Source organism: Periophthalmus magnuspinnatus, chromosome 20 (genome assembly GCF_009829125.3).
Source record: "Periophthalmus magnuspinnatus isolate fPerMag1 chromosome 20, fPerMag1.2.pri, whole genome shotgun sequence".
Taxonomy (NCBI): domain Eukaryota; kingdom Metazoa; phylum Chordata; class Actinopteri; order Gobiiformes; family Gobiidae; genus Periophthalmus; species Periophthalmus magnuspinnatus.
In genome coordinates, this window is record NC_047145.1 from 4,733,266 (window position 1) to 4,752,375 (window position 19,110).

Sequence of the window (19,110 nt, forward strand, 5' to 3'; positions counted from 1 at the left end):
CTAAAGCAAAAGTTACAACGAGCTAAGCATTTAAAAACAACAAGAGGAGAGGCAAAAGGAGAGAAGCAGCAGCCACCGGTCTACACTCTACATACATGCATATCCCAACGTTACTTCATACTGAAATTAAAATATAGCACATTTAGGTGCAATCCAGCCTATTTAAAGTTAAAGATAAGAGGGATGCACAGATCCAATATCACATATCAGCATTGATACAGAAAAAAATGCTGGATTAAATATCAGCTTCCAAATATTGGTTCTGCCAATATCCTGGTTGGACATATTAATTTATATAATATGACTATTGCCTGGAATTAGTTGGCCCAGAAAATCTCATAATGTTTGAATTTTCATTTATACAAATTTGTTCTGTAGTCACTTGAGGGATTAAAAAAAAAAACTACATGACACATCTCGAGCAGTTTTGTTTTATTTTAGTTTCTGTCTCTGCACTGGTATTCGTTGATTTCAGGAATTGGCAGATATTTAAAGCTGTAGTATTGAAATAGATATCAGCACCGAAAAAGCTGGATCAGTGCATCCCTGTATAGGTATAAATTCCAAATATGAATATATGTCTTGATTAGAAATGTATGAGACCTAAATTATGATTATGTTATTATAATTGTTTATTTGGTCGGGGCAGTGCATGTTAATGAACTTATATGCATGTAAACATTCACAATTGTAGGCGATGGACTGATTTACCTCTGTTGTCCTCGCACATTCACACTCTCATTCATACACCAGTGTGCATGAACACTGGAGGCAAGGTATGTGAACTGTCATGCCCAAGGACACAACAACAGTATGCATAAGGTCAAGTATTGTTTAAACTGGTGACCACCCAAGTACTAACCCGGACTAACCACTATGTATTTATTAGGGTTGGGACAAGATCAGCTCAGGATTTTTAATGATACTGTCTATTTAGAAATGGTTTACTGGGATTATCCTGCTCTGTCTCTGTGGCATAAAATAGTTTTATCATTTGACATATTTCTCTGTAGTAATATATCAAGTTTCAAAATTTGTTATACAGGCCTAGTAAATGTGTTACTCTGTTCTGCTTTAATTGGGGAAACCGGAGCACTCAGGAAACCCTCCCCGACATCGAGAACATATAAACTCTATTCCCACACTGTCCTTTGCCTCTCTGTACCAGGCTGCTGTATCTTGGCCTGTTTGCCCTTCTCTCGTCTGTAATATGACCCTGTGCTGTTCTGCTGCAGTGGGACATTAGGTCTGACCCAGGATCGGCCCAGAGGAGGGGAAGAGGAGGATGAGAAGAAGGAGGAGGACCAAATCGCGCCTCTGCTCTGAGCTCTGGCCTGCAGTTGAATTATTGATGGTGTTATGAATGCACCACAGGATCTCAGACCTTTAAATGCACGACACTTCAGGCCTACATGTCCCAAGACCCTAATGCAGGATGTACAGTATATTTGAAATGTAGTGTTGTCTTTATGTGAGGAGCTTTATACAAGAATATCAATCCAAATCCATTTAATTTATTTGTGTGCTTTATCAAAATAATGTTATGGTACTTTTTTTATGACTTTTGATTATCTAAGTCTGACTAAGCCACTGGTGGGGGGTATACCACCTTATGGTCTTCATGTATGTCACTGCCTGTGATGTTCCACAGTGTTAGAGAAACTGCACTGCTGTGCTGTACTGAGGGCTCTCACGGCTAGCTCAATCCCTGTTATCTTGGCCGACATCATCAAAGGTATAATAGTCCCTACAATGGAAGCATAGCCAGACTGGACAGAACTAGACCAAATGGACATTATCATACTGTCTTGAGGACTCATGTCTCCAGGGGCTGGGTCCTGTACTGATGTAAATAAACTTCTTCTCCACCGTCATGCCTCTTCTCTTCAAGTCTCGAGCTACTACAACTTATTCCACTGACATCCTTGTTAGAAAACTCTGTAACAGCTGACGCTGCCGTAAACGTCATCACAATAAAGAGCCACTTCCTGTCGGCCCCTCCTGTGGATAGCTGCAAATCACGCTAGCAAGCAGCAGATGTTTTTTTATCATTTGTGCGAAAATGACTACAGGATGTCACTGAAGCCTACGTGTATCACTGATTACAAAAATTAAATTGGAAAGTACAGAGAAATGGGCCTATACTGATGGTAAAGAAAACAGGTTGATCGGCAAAATGACGTCTTGAAAATAAGCGATTAAAGATTGCTCAAACATGCACAAATCATTCTAAAAACAACTTCAGAGGGTAAGAAGGAGAAACAACTATAATATGGTTCAAAGCTCTGAAAAGTCTGTTTTGCAGAATAGGTCTGCTTTAAAAGCTTAACATTATATGAGATGTTCACTGCTGGCATAGAGCCTGATTAAAAAAATACATAAAAAATTTGTGTTAATAAACACATGCAACTAATGTTGTTGTAAATATGTCAGTATATAGCAACAATGCTAGTTTCTAAAAGTGATATGTGACAATATTTGCAAACCCCAGAATAAGAAACTAAATTTTCTAGATGACATATTTTTATTTGAACTGATAATGTTGTAACCTATTGTGTTGTTTTTTTCATTATCAATACATCACACCACAATGTGGAGCTGCTGATGTAATTATTATTTTGCCTGTCTGTCGCAAGCAAAAATACAGTGGTAGGAGCATTATTTTAATAGAGTCATGGTTATAAGATAATAAAAAACTAGGATGATGCTTCCTATGATTCTGGGCGTGTCTGTGAGCCGAGCCTTGGTGCGTTCAAGGTTATAATCACTGTGGGAATTCAATCCGCTCTGGCTGCAATATGAAGGAGCACTACTAGCGACAGTAGCAGAGACACAACATACGTAGCATAGCACATAGCCAGACACCTGTTAGCCACGTCTCGCCAAAAATGCATTGAGTAATTTATCATTAAAAGTTAACGTAATGAGGCTCCTGCAATGCACCACGACCACTTCCTATTGCTACAACTAACGCTATCGTCTTATCCTGCACTTTGCTTTGTCATTGTGTGCAAAGCCACCATCCCCCCAGCCCTCTGCTCTGTGTCTAACCCACCACACCTCTCCCTGTCCCCCATTACAGTCACCGCTAGCACCGTTAGCATTGTAACCACTAAAACAGATGACATTTTGCCACAATGCACCAATTAGCAGGAGGTACCACTACATATACAGTAGCATAGAGTCACAAGTCTGTATGGGAAGATTTAGGCAAGAGATATGCTTTGTTAGCAAGTTGTAAACATTTTTAGAACAATAATGTTACAAACAACAGGATATCCTGTCTTATTCTTGATAAACAGTGCTAACCCTGTAGTTTAGATCTGTACAAACATGTTCTGAAATGTGATTCTTGTATTAGTTTGTCAGTTCAGATTTCAGTCTTTTTGTCAATTCTCCTGGATGGGTTTAAAATGTGAACTTTGAAAAGAATCCTATTTTTAAAACATAAAATACAAATCTAATAGCAATCTATTTAACACAATTAGATATTTTTCCCAAATTATCCAGGTCTAATAAATAAATACAAAAATAAATACCTTTGTTATTTATGTTGTGGATAAATTATCATTGCAAGAGTTCATTTGCAAAAACAGGTAATTGCCATTTTAAAAAGAAATTGGAGCCTTTCAGTTCACTCTTTATATAGCAACGTTTTCAAAAGCCAAATTCATTTTACTGCAGTCAAATTATTTTTCTATCCATCCCTGATAAAATTCACTCAAAATAATTTTCATTGATATTACCTGTAAAAGAAGAAGAAAGAAAGAAAAATACTATTCTCTCTATTAGATCTTATACCTCATGGAATGTCTTGGCAAATACAATATGAAAGACAAAACAACTCACACTCATTAATCTTGCTAGCAAAACTGAACATTAGCAAGTCTTCATTATATATATCGTAGAATACCATTACTAACCCTGAGGTCCCAATAATTAACGATATTCACTTTTTCTATTGGTGTTTTCCAGGTTAAAACCTAGACCTATTCTGCAAAATTGACTTTTTAGAAGTTTTAACCAGGTTGTATTTGTTTCCTTCTCATTTACCCTCTTGAAGTTGTATTTGGAGTGATTCGTGCATGTCTGAGTAATCTTTAATCACTTATTTTCAAAACGCCATATCGCTGATCAATTCCCATTTTCAACGCCACCGGCATACAGCCACTGTGACATGCTTATGTTATTCTCCAATTTTATTTTCTGAATTGGTGATACGGATGGGATTCTGCAGCACTGCACAGTCATTTTGGTACAAATGGAAAAAGAATCTGCAACCCGCTGATGTGCAGGTATCCATGGAGGGACCAACAACTTCAATGTGAAAGTCAGCGGACTTATTTTTTTATTAAGCCCTTATAGATGAATATTGTGATTTAAAATGTGCAAATTATAACATAATAATCCACAGGTATCGTATATTATAACTATATAGCAGACACAAGCACAATTGGTCTTCTATATTAAAGTGAGTAAGCGCTGATCAAATGCTCATACATTAAAGTCATAGATTAATTTTAAGCAAATTTTTCTTCCCTGTTCATTGCACCAGGTCATCCATAACTTGTAAAGATTGTGTATTGGTCAATTTGCCATAAGCCTTGATTAAATTGAACAGATAAATAGTCCTATGCAGATTAAACAACAAATGTATATGTTTATAGGCCATGTCATGCTTTTGTTAATGAATAGGTTGCATTCATGTTCATAATTTCGGATGGAGAGAAGGAGTTTTTGAAAGAAGAACCCAAACTAATGATGCACAAACGTTGAATCTTGTCATTTGTTTGGAATTGGCTCCACAAATGTGCCATATTAATCGAATGGTCCTTTTCAACTGACAACAATCACTTTATTAGAGTTGAATAATGGCACCATTTTCTGAAGCTGTTTGTTTGTTTGTGTCAATTTTTGTTTCATGTCGATAGGCCCAGTAATGACAGAGATATTAACTAGAAACCAGGTCAACAAATCTGCAATCTGACAGTTAAAAGCAAATTCCACCACAGAATTTTGACCAGTCTCCAGCTGATTTTAATCTATAGGCATTGACATCTATGAAGCTATAGATAATATAATGCATCCCTAGCACAACACTCATGCTCATTTAGCATGTCTAAATTATAACTTACTGAGTAGTTTGCATTGACGTAATGACATGTTCGTCCTAGTTTATGGTTAGGAAGTTCAACATCTTCTCTGTCAGAGAAGATGTTGAAACAAGAAGACCAAGGTAAAAATATATAGAAATATGTATTTACAATCAAGGCTAAAGCTACTATTCATGATTCTGTGTTTGGTAATATATTTAAAAAAAACTCTGCCCTTTATCTGAAATTGAATAGGAACTAGAATATAGTGTAAGCACCCAAGAACACGTGATAAAACGAAGTGCATTGAAAAACAGCATCTCCAACTGCTCTGTTTTTTGAGTCAAAATGTATTGTTTGAATTCCAGTTATAAACCCAATGTAAAACAAGGGTTCATATAGTACTTTGAAAAACTACATGTGTTTCTCCTAGGGGAGTGCCAGAATATTAATATATCATGATACAAAGTTTGGTGATACTATATCAATACCTGGACTATCAATATATCAGCAAGAGTATTGTTTTATATATGTTACAAAGTTTTATGACTAAATTTTGTGACAATGCTACAACGTATTGATGTTTAAAATATGTGTAAATAAATGTATTCTTTAAAAAGTAATATTGCAGCATATAATGTGCAATGTATCGATTATCTCACATGTCTTCCTACTGTTATATTATCATATCATGTATTGTGTCTCATGTCGAATCATGAGGGACTATGTGATTCCCAGCCCTAATTTCAGCTATCCCCACCTCTGTATTGTTAAAACCACATTGTTATGACAGTTTAATATTTTCTCTCATCATATTTCAAAGTAAACCTCATTCATATCTTCATTGAAAAAACATTTCTCCCATCCCTACCTCTGCAGTGTTTTTAAATCACCCCTGTTTTGACAATGTCATAAACATTTATAGTTATTATAATAAAAAATCATAGTCATATACCAAATATTTACCGTACCCAATCAAAAACTGCAGATAGAAACTAGATATTTAGCCATAATCTGGTGTAGAATGTCTCTCTTTCTCATTAGCTTCATGTCTCTATACATTGCCCCTTGGATAAGGACTAAACAAAACTAAATATATTAAAATACACCTTCTTGTTATGACAGCGTATGCATAATATATCTCCCATGTTAAAAGTGTATTATAATAATGTACCCCACCTAAAATGTTTAAAGTACATTGACAAACTTCATATATTTCCCCAGTCTCCACCTCTGCACCCATTTGACAACTTGCGTATGTCATATAAAAAAAATTCTGCATAAAATCACCATACATATATATTGTTTCTTCAAGTATCACATTGACATACCCCATGTTGGGAAGTAACTGAATACATGCAAGGGGAATACGTATTCTGAAGAGTACCTGTATTTAGTGGTATTCTGAACACAGTTATAAATTAATGGGAATATATGATGGTACTTCATTGTGCAATTTTGGCTTTCAGCTGTGCAAAAAAAAGAAAACACATCTCTTACAGTGAGTGTATGTCTGATTTTGTGTCTCTAATTAGACATAAATGAATGCATAACAAACAGTGCAACAAAAATAAAGCTCGTTGTAATTACATGTCAGGTTTTTTCACTATAATATAATGCAACTCAGCATGAATGTATTCTAGGATTCAGAATACAGTACTCTGACTGGCCCATGTATCTGAATGTGTTACAAAATACATTTTAATTTGTGTAAGTAAATACATTTTCAAAGTATTCTTCCCATCACTGAACATACCCCACCCAAAATGGTTGAAAGCCCATTGTAAATCTGCATCCATTCCCCACTGCATTATTAAACCTCCACATTATGTCATCACCTTGGTGTCTGGACTCACCCGCCACACTGTCCGGAGGTCCACCCCACGTCCAGCGCTTCGGCCTGTTGTCCAGCTGCCCCTCTCCTCCTCCGCTTTGCCCCGACTGGCCTGTAGTCCCATTCTGGAGGTGGTTGTTATTACCCCCACGGCCTCCACGCCTCCTCACCATCGCCTCTAGCCGCTCCTGTTCGTTGCGTTCAGAAACAGGGAAAAACAAACACTCCCTCACTGATCCGTCACTGCGTCGTCTGAGGCCCGGAGACGCTGCGGTGGTAGCAGTGGAGATGATGAGGTCGTCGGGGAGAGAGGGAGGAGGGAGAGGGGAGGGGGGATGCTGCTCCTGCTGCGCCATGGTAACTGCGTCCGGGTGCAGTCACCGCTACGACAGAATGCACGCATGGACTGACAGCATCGCTCGCCCCGTGCCGCTATCTCTCCTCCCCGCTCAGATCGACCCTCCCTCGTCTCTCTGTCTCTCTTTCTCTCTCTATCTCCATTTCATCACACCTGTTTTCTGTCTCTCTCCCTCCTTTCTTTCCCTCTCTCTTTCAATCTCTCCATATGATCACCAGTGTAATTCTACATTTGGTTTATGCCTGTTCAAATATATGTAGATCAACAACAATAACTGTTGATGGTAAAAAGGTAGAAATAATAGCTTTATCTGTCCTTCCCTCTCTCCTTCTTTTTTGATCGCACTGTATTTTGTGTTTTTTGCATTTTCAAAAATACATAGGTCTTACATCAATTAATTAATGTTGGTGATATGGTAGATAATAGCAGCTTTCTCTCTCCTTCACTCCCTCTCTACCTCTTTTCTCTCTGTATCTCTCTGTCCATGTGGTTGTACCTTTTTCTCTCTCTTTATCCACCAGTATATTTCCACATTTAGTTAATGCATCTTGTATTCAAACACACACAGATCCTACATCAGTTAGTGAGGTATGGTGGTAATTAGGGTTAAAGCGATTCATCAGAATAGTCATGACTAGTGATCAGCGTTATCTATCTGTTCCAACAACAAAAGTAATAGTGACCGGTAGTTGGAGCCCAAATATATTAGCTGTCCATCTCTCTCTCCCCCTCTCTCCCCATTCTGCTCTCTATGTACCAGTGGTTCTTTGTTTTTATTTTTGCCGATTCATCTACAAGCCATATTTAAATTAACAGTAGCTATTTGTCTCCATCTCTCCTCCTTCGTCTTCTCTCTCTCTTTCCTTCTCTGTCCCTCTCTCTCTTTCTCGCTCTCTCTCTGTTTCTCTCTCTCCGTTTCTCCCTGCACTAGTGGATCTCTCAAATACCAGATATATTATTTACCAACCTATATTTTATACAATAAACCCAAATAGCACATAAATACAATTGAACATGTTTGAATTGTCATGTTCATTGTACTATAATATAAGTACACACAAATAAATATAAAATAAATACATAATTTTACATGATAATGGCTAATCTAATAATAATAATAATGATATTTCTATATCCTGACCTCCCACACTAGAGGATGGGAATGAATAACTCAATTCTAACCATACTGCATGTATGCAATATTTATGATCAAAGTCTATTTTTAACACTTATTTTTGTCATTTAAATGTACCATAGTTATTATCCATTGTTTCATGTTGTACCATACTAACAAGCTAATTTTTTATTTCCTTATTTCCGATTTTTTAATTAAACCAATAAAAAAGTGCAAAATGATCGTAACAAACTAGACTGAATGAATAATTAACATGATCCACTGTTGACACCAGGCATTAATTTAAGGAAATCAACAGAAGAAAACTAACTTTGCTTCAGAAGTTATAAACATAGTCTGGTAGAGAGCTACTGGTTGAATCTAGGGCCGCAACTAACCAATATTTCAGTGGTTGACAAGTCAGCGATCATTTCTATTGAACACTGAGTTTTTAAAATATATTTTTAAACAAATACAAGGTTAAAATGTGGTGACTGAAGTATTATTTGTAACATTTTGGTTAAATAATGTTGTTGTCTTTGTTGTAAAAGGAGTTTTTAAGTCTGTGTAATAGGACTGCACGATATGGTAAAATTTTACAATGTGATCTGGCTATTAAAGGGCCCAAATTATGCTATTTTCTGATCTATGTTATAATGTTGTTTCCTCATCACAAACAGACCTGAAGTTCTGTTTTGTTTCATTCACACATGTTTAAAACGCAAACCCTGCATATTTAGGCTGAGTTCTTCTTTCAAACTGAAAACACTCTCTTCCACCTTGTGATGTCATGCCGTAATACAGGAAGTGCTCCACTGTGTTTTAAAACTCCACACACCTTCACTAGAGTCATTTGGATAATTTCAGCCCTGGAATTGCCAATCTCTACTGAATTAAAGGTAAAAGGAGCTGTTAACAAGAAAACTATTGCTTCATGACATCACAAGGTGGAACAGAGCATTTTGAGCTTTGGAGATGTAGAAAGACTAATAACAAAGGATTACTCAAACATGTGTGAATGAAACAAAACACAACTCCAGGTATGTTTTTGAGGAGGTAGCAGCATTTTAACATGGCATAAAGCTCACAAGAGTCAATTTGGCATAATACAGGACCTTTAATAAAATCTGCTGTATTTAACATATTCTTTTTAAAACACAGTGCATTTTTGTCAGATGGAGAACCTTAGTGCTGCTGTGATATTGATTATTGCCTTTAGTCATATCACAAATTTGATACTCTTGCAATATATTGTGCAGCCTCACTGTATAATCTAGATAACAATGATCAAAATACAATTACGATTCACAGTCAACTAGTCACAAGAACTCTTATTGCAGTTACCCTACACCCTTAGATTATAGTTATAGATATGTAGGGCCGATTTTGATGATTTTGGCCAAATGATATAATTTTTATTTAAGACAAACTCACCTATAGTCCCCTTTTACCACAAGTCTTCAACAGAGCCGTGTAAGCATGTTTTGAGCAGTTATCTTTTTGCATTTAAGTGTTCAAATATAGTTTTGTGTGTATCAGGCTGAGTTGAAGATGTCAGGCTGATAGCTGATTTGCCAACCAGTATATCGATCTATTTCTAATCTAGACAGATGAATAATAGGGGTTAGTCAAACATGTGTGAATGAAACACAAAAAAAACCTGGAAACAAAACTTCAGGTTTATTTTTGAGGAGGTAACAACATTAATAATATGGTTTAAAGGAGTCAATTTTATGTAATCTAGGACCTTTAAGTGCTGCAGGTGTTAAAATAAATCCTACTTGTTTGTCTTGACTTTTAATACCAATCAATAATTCAAACTTTAAGCACACAGAGGGTTAACAAGCTCCGTGCTGGTGATCTGATCTCATTGATTCTGTATTGATTTTCAGTCAGCTGTTCCCACCCTCCCTACCACTGTGTCTCATGTACATAATTCAATGCCCTAATGATCGCTGAGTCTCAAGGGGGGATGACATCAGTGGTTTGTGTGGCATTTACAGGAAATGGGAAAAACGGACGTCGGTTTATGTGAGAGCTGTGTGGAGACAAGCTCATAATTCACCCAGATGAGCCATAAAACACGCCCTAAACCAACCCAGTTTAGATTAGGATTGATTCAACTATAGGGTAACTGCAATAAGAGTAATTGTGACTAGTTGACTGTGAATCGTAATTGTATTTTTATCATTGTTATCTGGATTATACAGTAAGACTGCAAAATATATTGCAAAAGTATCAAAATTGTGATATGACTGAAGTCAATAATCAATATCACAGCAGCACTAAGGTTCTCCATCTGACAAAAATGCAGTGTGCAATGTGTTTAAAAAAATAATACGTTAAATATATCAGATTTTATTAAAGGTCCTATATTATGCAAAATTGGCTCTTGTGAGTCAACAACTGCTACCTCCTCAAAAACATACCTGGAGTTGTGTTTTGTTTCATTCACACATGTTTGAGTAATCCTTTGTTATTAGTCTTTCTACATCTCCAAAGCTCAAAGCTCCTTTTACCTTTAATTCAGTAGAGATTGGCAATTCCAGGCCTGAAATTATCCAATGATTCTGGTGAAGGTGTATGGAATATAATAACACAGTGGAGCAATTCCTGTATTACCACATGACATCACAAGGTGGAGCTTGAGAGAAGAACGGAGCTTAAATAGGCAGGTTTGTGTGTTAAACATGTGTGAATGAAACAAAACACAACTCCTGGTATGTTTTAAATGAGGAAACAACATTGTAATATAGATAAAAAATAGTCACATGGGCCTTTAATCTATGCTAGAGCAATTTGAGATGAAAATTTAGCGGTGTGAAAAAAAATTGAGAGAATAATACATCATAATGTTTTCTAATAATTGGGATACTAGAGTGAATAGTAATTGACTAGAGTTTCCTAGGGCTGTGCAATTAGTCGAATTTTAATTGAGATCAGCTTGGGGCTTTTTAAGTTTAGTCTACACTACAGCTAATCCTCTGTCAGTCAGTGGTTTTGTTGTTTCAGCTGAGACTTTCTCAGAGGAAATATGAATATGTAATATCAAATAGATTAAATCAAATAAATCATACTCCATCAACTTATATGGCTGGTAATTTAAACTATGATTTTCAATTCTGTTTTTTTGTGTACAAAATTATTATATACAATAAAAATGTAGACATCTGCTAATCAAATAGTAAATTCAGAGCAGTAAACTTGTCTAAAACTCATTTGAAACCAGTTTTACAGAAGTACATTTGTGAACAGTATTAAACCATTATCAACCCATCATTATAAATACAAAGTTGTGCATAAAGAGCTGTGACTAGGAAGTTATGATTTCATTTTACATTTTTCTTTTTACATCATTGGTGTAAATTACTGAGTTGTGTGACCTCTGACCTTCTCTGCTTCCTGTTGTTGTCTTCTTCTCTCCTCGGCTGCGTTTCTGCGTCGCTCCTCTCTCCTCTTCTGCTCCTCCATTTTTCTTCCTCGCTGCTCGGCACAACGATCCAACTGCTCCTTCACTCTCCGCTCCTTATCCCGCAACACATCTGGCAAATCTAAAAATAAAAGTAAAATGAAAGGAATAAACATAGACTAACCTATGACTATAACAGCACTAAAATCATCCTCAATGAATGAATTGAGTTGAGTTGAATTTAAATTAAATTAAATACTACTGATAAACAATTATAAATGCAGACAGGAAACCAAACTAGATCTGTAATGGGACTAGGTTTAAGTCAAGAAGTAAATCAGAGCTAAACCAAGAATAAACCAAGAATAAACCAGGACTAAACAGGACTAAACCAGGACTAAACCAGGAGCCTTGAATATGAATGCAGTTGATCCAGGTACAGAGCAGTAAGACATAAACCACACTTGGGTTAATATTGCCTCCTACTGGTCAATCTGGTGTCTACAAATTATAGTCCAGAATAATACATTTGGAAACGGTTCGGACTAGGGTTGTCAAAAGTATCAGATATCAATCAACAAATTGATACTAAAAGTAGTATCAAAACTAGATACTCATTTGAACAAGTATCAATACTAAAAAAGTCACATTCACTGGACAGAAATGAACCTTTCTGAACGGCTTTACAATGAGCTGTATAAGACACATAGACTAGTATACGTCCATGGACCACTACGGAACCTACCTGAACGACAAAGGGATTACACATATAGAAAGTACTATGATTTAATGTTAAAAATCACATTCTATTGTCTAGATAGTGTTTTTTTTATTATCATTGTGGTATCAGTATCATTATTTAGTATCAAGTCTATTCCTTACTATCGAAATCAAGTTTTTATATATATGGTATTTACCTGTTATATGTTTGTCATTTTTGGTGGGCGATCGTGAGGGCGACCGATGAGTTGAGATGAGGAGAGGAGCAGAGGGAGGGGCCAGAGCTGCTGAGATGGAAAAAACAAACAAAAAAACAACTCAACTTATGACTCATGTGAAGATACATTGTCCAGAAGGCAACTTAGTACAAACGTGACTTTACAACACTACACTACACACACATGCTTAGACTGTATGCAGGCCTGCCACGATAATTACTGTATCGACTTATCATTCAATATATGAAGGAACAATATTTTTTTGGAGTCAATATTTATCGTGGATATATTTTCTTTGCACAGCTGGGAAACAACTTAGACTTCGAGTACTAAAGTGTTTCATTATGCTCTTTATTTATTGCAGTTCATGTTCATAAATTTGTTACAATATTATCGTTTATTGTCTATATTTACTATTTACAGCTATACATCGCACTTCAAAATTTGGTATCGTGACAGGGCTAGATGTATGACCTTTCCCTGGATTGGGAGGAACATGTAGTAAAAATACAAGAAACAGAGACATTCAAAACCTACCCCTGAGTAGGGCTGAAACATTTTGCCATTTTGTTAGTGAGATTACGATTCGATTTGCAATTTGTTTCAATAGTTGGATTCTGTTCAAAGTGCACATTGTCCAGGGGCGTTAACACTTGAGAGAAGACTGAAATATGAACTGCTTAACTAGTGCAAAAAATCTCATGCATTTCAAAACAGGTTTGCTAATTCCAGGGGTTAGCAGGGATCGGTAGTGTTCAGACTGTAAAATGTGCTGATGTCATACTCCCAGATGGGGGAAAGAGCCAATTTCCCTATTGATTACACTGTACTTTGTCATAAAATATTCAAAAGGTAAATGCATAAAGGTTGAACCTGATCATTTATATCAGTGATTAGACCTGAGAAATCACTGTATGATAGCAAAAATCTGAATTTTAACTATATTAATTTTAGCTGTATTAAATATGGTTGACCTATAGAATGTTGTGATGTCATCTGAAACACAGCAATATGTCTTGCAGCCGTACGTCTGAGCTTTTCAAAATGAAGGAGTGGCGGCTGTACTCTGAACTCCTCTGGGGTGTTGTTTCAGACGTGCCACCGCACTCAGGTGCGAGTAGAGCTATAGATTAAACAATATATATTTGCTTTGCTTTTTGCCTGAGCGTTACTGTGAGCAACTGCCTTGTTTGGACACCTAGTTTACTATAGGCCATTTGTAAATAATAAAAAAAGGTTCGATATCAGTGATGGTAATCAGAGTGTCTACAATACTATATATACAACTACAATAACGCCATGATATTGCAATACATTCAATCATTGATAGATAATATAATAATAATAATAATAATAATAATAATAATAATAATAATAATAATAATAATAATAATAATAATAATAATTTAATATAATAATATAAAGCACACCCATTTTGATGATCAAAACAGCAACTATGTAAAATGTTTTACAAAAGGAAATTTCTTTTCTCTAAACAAGCAACAGAATTAGTACAATATAACCAAAGAATACTCATGGTAATTTATTGATACACCAACCCACAATACTGATCCTGTATTTGTATTATCAAATTTTGTGTAGATAATTCATTACTTTTCCACACCCTTATTAGATAATACCTATTTGTAGAAATTAGATTAGAAATTACTAGAAAGTTGTAACATAATAAAGGTAATTCCTTCAAGTCCCAACATTGGATATTGATACTTCTCCAATTGTCCAATACAAGATCAATAACCTGTCCTTGTCAAACGTCTCAGCTGCCTTCAAAAGGAACGCTATTTCACTGGTTCACAAATATATTGACAGCCCCTCGCACATAATCACACAGAGCAGATGAAACGTGCTCACTTTAACACATGCAAAAACATGCAAATCCCCAGTGACTTGTGCTATACTTAGCTCATTTCTCTCCAGATGACATCACACAGACTAATCAGCTGAATCATGTGAAGTAGATATGTTTTTATCCCTTATGGCACACACAGATTTGTCATTTGATTTAACAGTTAAGGTTTCATATTTGGGAAAGACCCCTAGTGTACGGTTGTGCAGGTATTGTTTGGTAGATGCTTTCCCAATAAGTAAATATGCCAAACAAGATTCATATCATACTGCAACATGCAAAAGCAGATATAAAGAGGTGCAATATATAGAACTATGGATAATCTTGTGAATGCTGTTAAAAAGTTATGCACAATTTTAATATTAAGTAGCCATAATGTTTACAACAAAATTCTATCAAATATAAAATAAACCCACAAACCCGCTGTAGCCTGATCTTTCAAACCTGCAGCAGTTTTGTGAAGACACATTCCAACACATTTGATTGTCATCGGGAATAGCTCTTTTCACTGTATAAAAGGCATTTTAATGTGTACTTCAGCCACTTACATGATCATGCATTGTGTGTTCAAACATGCACCATTACAGCTCCAAATACAACTAGTATTTTTGTTTTTTATTTATCTTCAATAAAACACAAAATAAAAATAATTGCCTAATGCCTAAATAAATGTTTATATTACAAAACTATAATAAAAAAACATCATAAAAAAAAAAAAAATCTTATATAACAAAAGCTGGTCTTTTTCCACTAAGAATATGATCGAAAATCGCATAGTAAATTATAATAATAAATGGATAGATTAGAATCCATGTACTTTATAAAATAACCTCAAAAGTAGGCTAGGCTGAATTCAAAAGGCAGGTGTAGGCTATTTTTATTTAGCCTATTTAAACTATGCACGTGCAACACAATTATTATAACTAGTGCTATGGGTTCATGTGTAATCAATAACCTCTATGTATGTATCTATCTATCTATCTATCTATCTATCTATCTATCTATCTATCTATCTATCTATCTATCTATCTATCTATCTATCTATCTATCTATCTATCTATCTATCTATCTATCTATCTATCTATCTGTCTGTCTGTCTGTCTATCTGTCTGTCTGTCTGTCTGTTATCACAGCTATACGATCACAAATAATTACCAAAAACACCGAACTACTATGACTATACAGGTTAAATAGAAAATATGTACAATTAACGTATTGCTAGCTAGCTCCAGTTGAAACGGTAAACACATGCTCCAGATGTGTGCGGGCTAAACGCATTCAAATGTATGAGCCAAGGTTGTCATGGAGACTTACCGGTCATCTCCGCGTGGCCAGGAGACACTTTGGTCATCCTAAAATACTGTAAAATGTCTTTAAAATAACAAAACAATGCAGAAATCCAAAGATATGATGCACAGGAGCGGCCCGTAGAGTGACTAATGAGAAATGATGCTAGCTGCAGCAGACAGATGGAAAAACAGAGGAGGAAACACAGAGGAGGGGCGGCCGTGAACGCGCCTCACGTTCATCTATTTATACGACGCTTTCAATGTGTAAAAATAACATTAAAGCCTCTATATTACGCACTTTTATCTCTTGCGAGCTTTATCCATGTTGTTACCACTTTAAGCTCAAAATGCTGTGTTCCACCTTGTGACGTCATGAAGTGGTAGCTTTCAAGTTAACAGCTCCTTTTACCTTTAGTTCAGTAGAGATTGGCTATTTCAGGGCTTTAATAATCCAAATAGCTCTTTTATAGGCAAATTTAATGCTAAAATGCACAGTTTAGTATATATATTAAGCTATTTAATTATAATGTGGCGCAGATAATTGCATTTTACAATCTGGTTGACAAGCTAACACCAGACCATTCTCCTGAGTTTCCATAGGGCCTGACTGATTAGGTGCACAATGTAACTTTTCTCGTTGGGATGCACCATCTGCTTGTCCCTATTTGCCTTATCTGTGCTATTGCTTTGCCATTATTTTCCACAGTATGGCATTAAACTTGCTTGTAACTGAATACATGCAAGTCAAAAGTTTATTACTGAAAGAAACTACTTGGAAAACATGCATTCCTATTGTCACTGCGGGATGCTTCTCCACAGATCTGACCTGACTTTTAATTTAGCCTTAGTACTTTGCATATTTTTGTGTGACTATGAGATCATGGACCCAAAGATCAATCAAACGCCTTTCATATGACCCAACAGTAAAATACAAACATGAGGCCTAGATGAACCATTACTTCTATTGTACAGCAGGACTAACTGAACCATCCTTTAGGTCTGGTATGTTTTGTGCTTCATTAGCCCTGGCTGCCTCTGTCTCGTGTCAGAGAGCGCACGTGCTGCACACGAGCCCAGCGGCGGCGTTACGTCATGTTAGCACGCGCACACGGGGTAGTGGTCGCGCGATATGGGTCAGCGCTGTTCACACGTTCACTGCCGTCCCCGAGACACGTCAGATTAAAGCAGCGGCACTAAAAATAACAGAAGCGCATCAAACACACTGTTCTGGTTCAGTCTTCAGTGCAGCCTGGTGATGGAGTGATCAAAGCAGCAGCACATATGCGGCACGAGTTCGATTCCCGGTTTCGCCTACTTGCCGAATACTCCCTGTTCTTCTTCTCATTTCACACCACGATGTACTGTCTAATGAAGCATATAGCCCAGAAATATCATACACACACATAAAATACACATTTACCCTTTGGCTTTTGTGGACAGTATACAAATACATTGCTTAATTTCTTATAAAGGTGCAAAAAACGTTCTGTTTCCCATTGAGATGTGGCCATAAATCAAACAAGGGAAGATAACAGCTATGTTCTGGTCATTTTGGTTAAGGCTTTATTATCTGTAGCCCCTTTCAACTCAGGAATATGTGACCCCCACTCTGGTAAAGTTATAGACCACTCACCTTGTTAAACTTTGCTTTAAATTTCTTACGTAGAATGTTTAACCCCCACTCTTCTAGTAGTATAAAAACCCTGGTACAATCTCACCCTGTCAGACTCTGCACTAGACTCTGCACCAGACCCTGCCAGACTCTGCACTGCTTCAGACATCACTGCTCACTTGACTCTGCCTTTAGCCCAAATGTACTGCTGTAACCGACAATAAAAATCTACAGAACGATCCCTGTGCCTCTGCGCCTGTTCTTCATGCAACAGAACAGAAACCAACACTATAAAGGTGCACCAGCTTGTCCTGCTTGTTACTGTTTGCCAAGAATATCCCTTTCATTAGACTAATTTATCTGCATGGAGACAAGCCCATAACAAATCTGTGGAATAGGCAAACTGTGCAACATTACAGACAAGGCAATTACATCTCCATGGAAACAAGCCAGCCACCATGCCTGCCACTAGAAAAGTTACATAGTGCACATTTACACTTCAAAATGGTACTTTTCAGTGTATTTCTGTTGATGGATAACGTATCTAAAACTTAGTATTATTTTATTTATTTAGCCTAAAAATTAGTTATTATATTTAAAGTCTAAAAAAATCTTAGCCTTGTCATTTCTAGTTTTGTAATTTTGATGAGGGGTATAATTTTACTTCCTGGTTGGACATTGGCAGCAGATATGACATATGCAGAGGGATGTCACCTAGCAACCATAACATTAACAAGAGACAAACCTGTCTAAAGTACACAATTGGTATGAAAGTAATGATAACACTTGTATTTTGTTAAAAGAAGTTCAAATGGTCAAAAAAATGTTTCCTTTTGCATAAATTGTCTCTGTATTCTGCACGGAAGTAATAACAGTTGATGACACATGTAGAGGGATCCTTCTTTAAAACTCATACCTACTTCTTTTTGTTTGTACTTTTCTTCACAAACTACACACTTAACTGATGAGTATTTACCACAGGTATTATCCCACCAAACCAAGCCACAATTTGAAAAATATATTAATCTGTCAAATGCACTTGATTTAATAATGCCACTGTCTTTTCATGTGTTTTAGAGTCTGTACAGCCCAGATAACATTTACTATTATCAAAACACAACTACAATTATTTGGTCAGGATTAGTCGATTAGTCATTGCAGCACTACTTTATAAACCTTCAAATTTTAAGGTTACACACAAGTTCTGTTCATGAAGACATAAGAACCGATACAAAATGTTTCGATTTTTAATTATCATTGGGTGGAATCATGGGTGGAAATGTATGACAATTTGATGAGATTTGAATTACAAAACAGCCATTAACAATCAAACCTGAACATTACTTCAGTATTTCCCCTTTAACAATACAATATTAGCAGTGTCACAGTCTAAGCAGGTTTTTGTAAGTACCAAACTGAAACTTTATTATGAGTAGAACAGGCCACATCTGCATCTATCAAGACAAGAGTGAACTGTTTGTGAAAAATGTTATACATTTTCAATCATTAAAAAGAAAAGAGGCCGTGTGATCGTTAGTACATCAAACTCAGAACTAGTGAAGATTCATACCAAAAAATAAATGCAGAAATCAAATC

The 19,110-nt window shown here is 36.2% G+C and overlaps 1 protein-coding gene across 4 annotated transcripts in view; it reads right to left on the reverse strand.

The window, feature by feature from the left end:
• map7d2b (MAP7 domain containing 2b) overlaps positions 1 to 16,070 on the reverse strand; it is a 32,908-nt gene extending 16,838 nt beyond the window's left edge. For 2 of the 4 annotated variants that reach the window (XM_055229999.1, XM_033985953.2), the window contains exons 1-4: positions 15,928 to 16,070; positions 12,726 to 12,815; positions 11,790 to 11,950; positions 6,950 to 7,115 (exon numbers count right to left, since the gene is read on the reverse strand). In XM_055229999.1, coding sequence (XP_055085974.1) covers positions 6,950 to 7,115; positions 11,790 to 11,950; positions 12,726 to 12,815; positions 15,928 to 15,964 — 454 coding nt within the window. In that variant the 5' untranslated portion in view covers positions 15,965 to 16,070. The remainder of the gene's footprint in view (positions 1 to 6,949; positions 7,116 to 11,789; positions 11,951 to 12,725; positions 12,816 to 15,927) is intronic. The other 2 variants (XM_055229997.1, XM_055229998.1) reach the window with 2 other exon arrangements.
• Between the last annotated feature and the right edge of the window lie 3,040 nt (positions 16,071 to 19,110).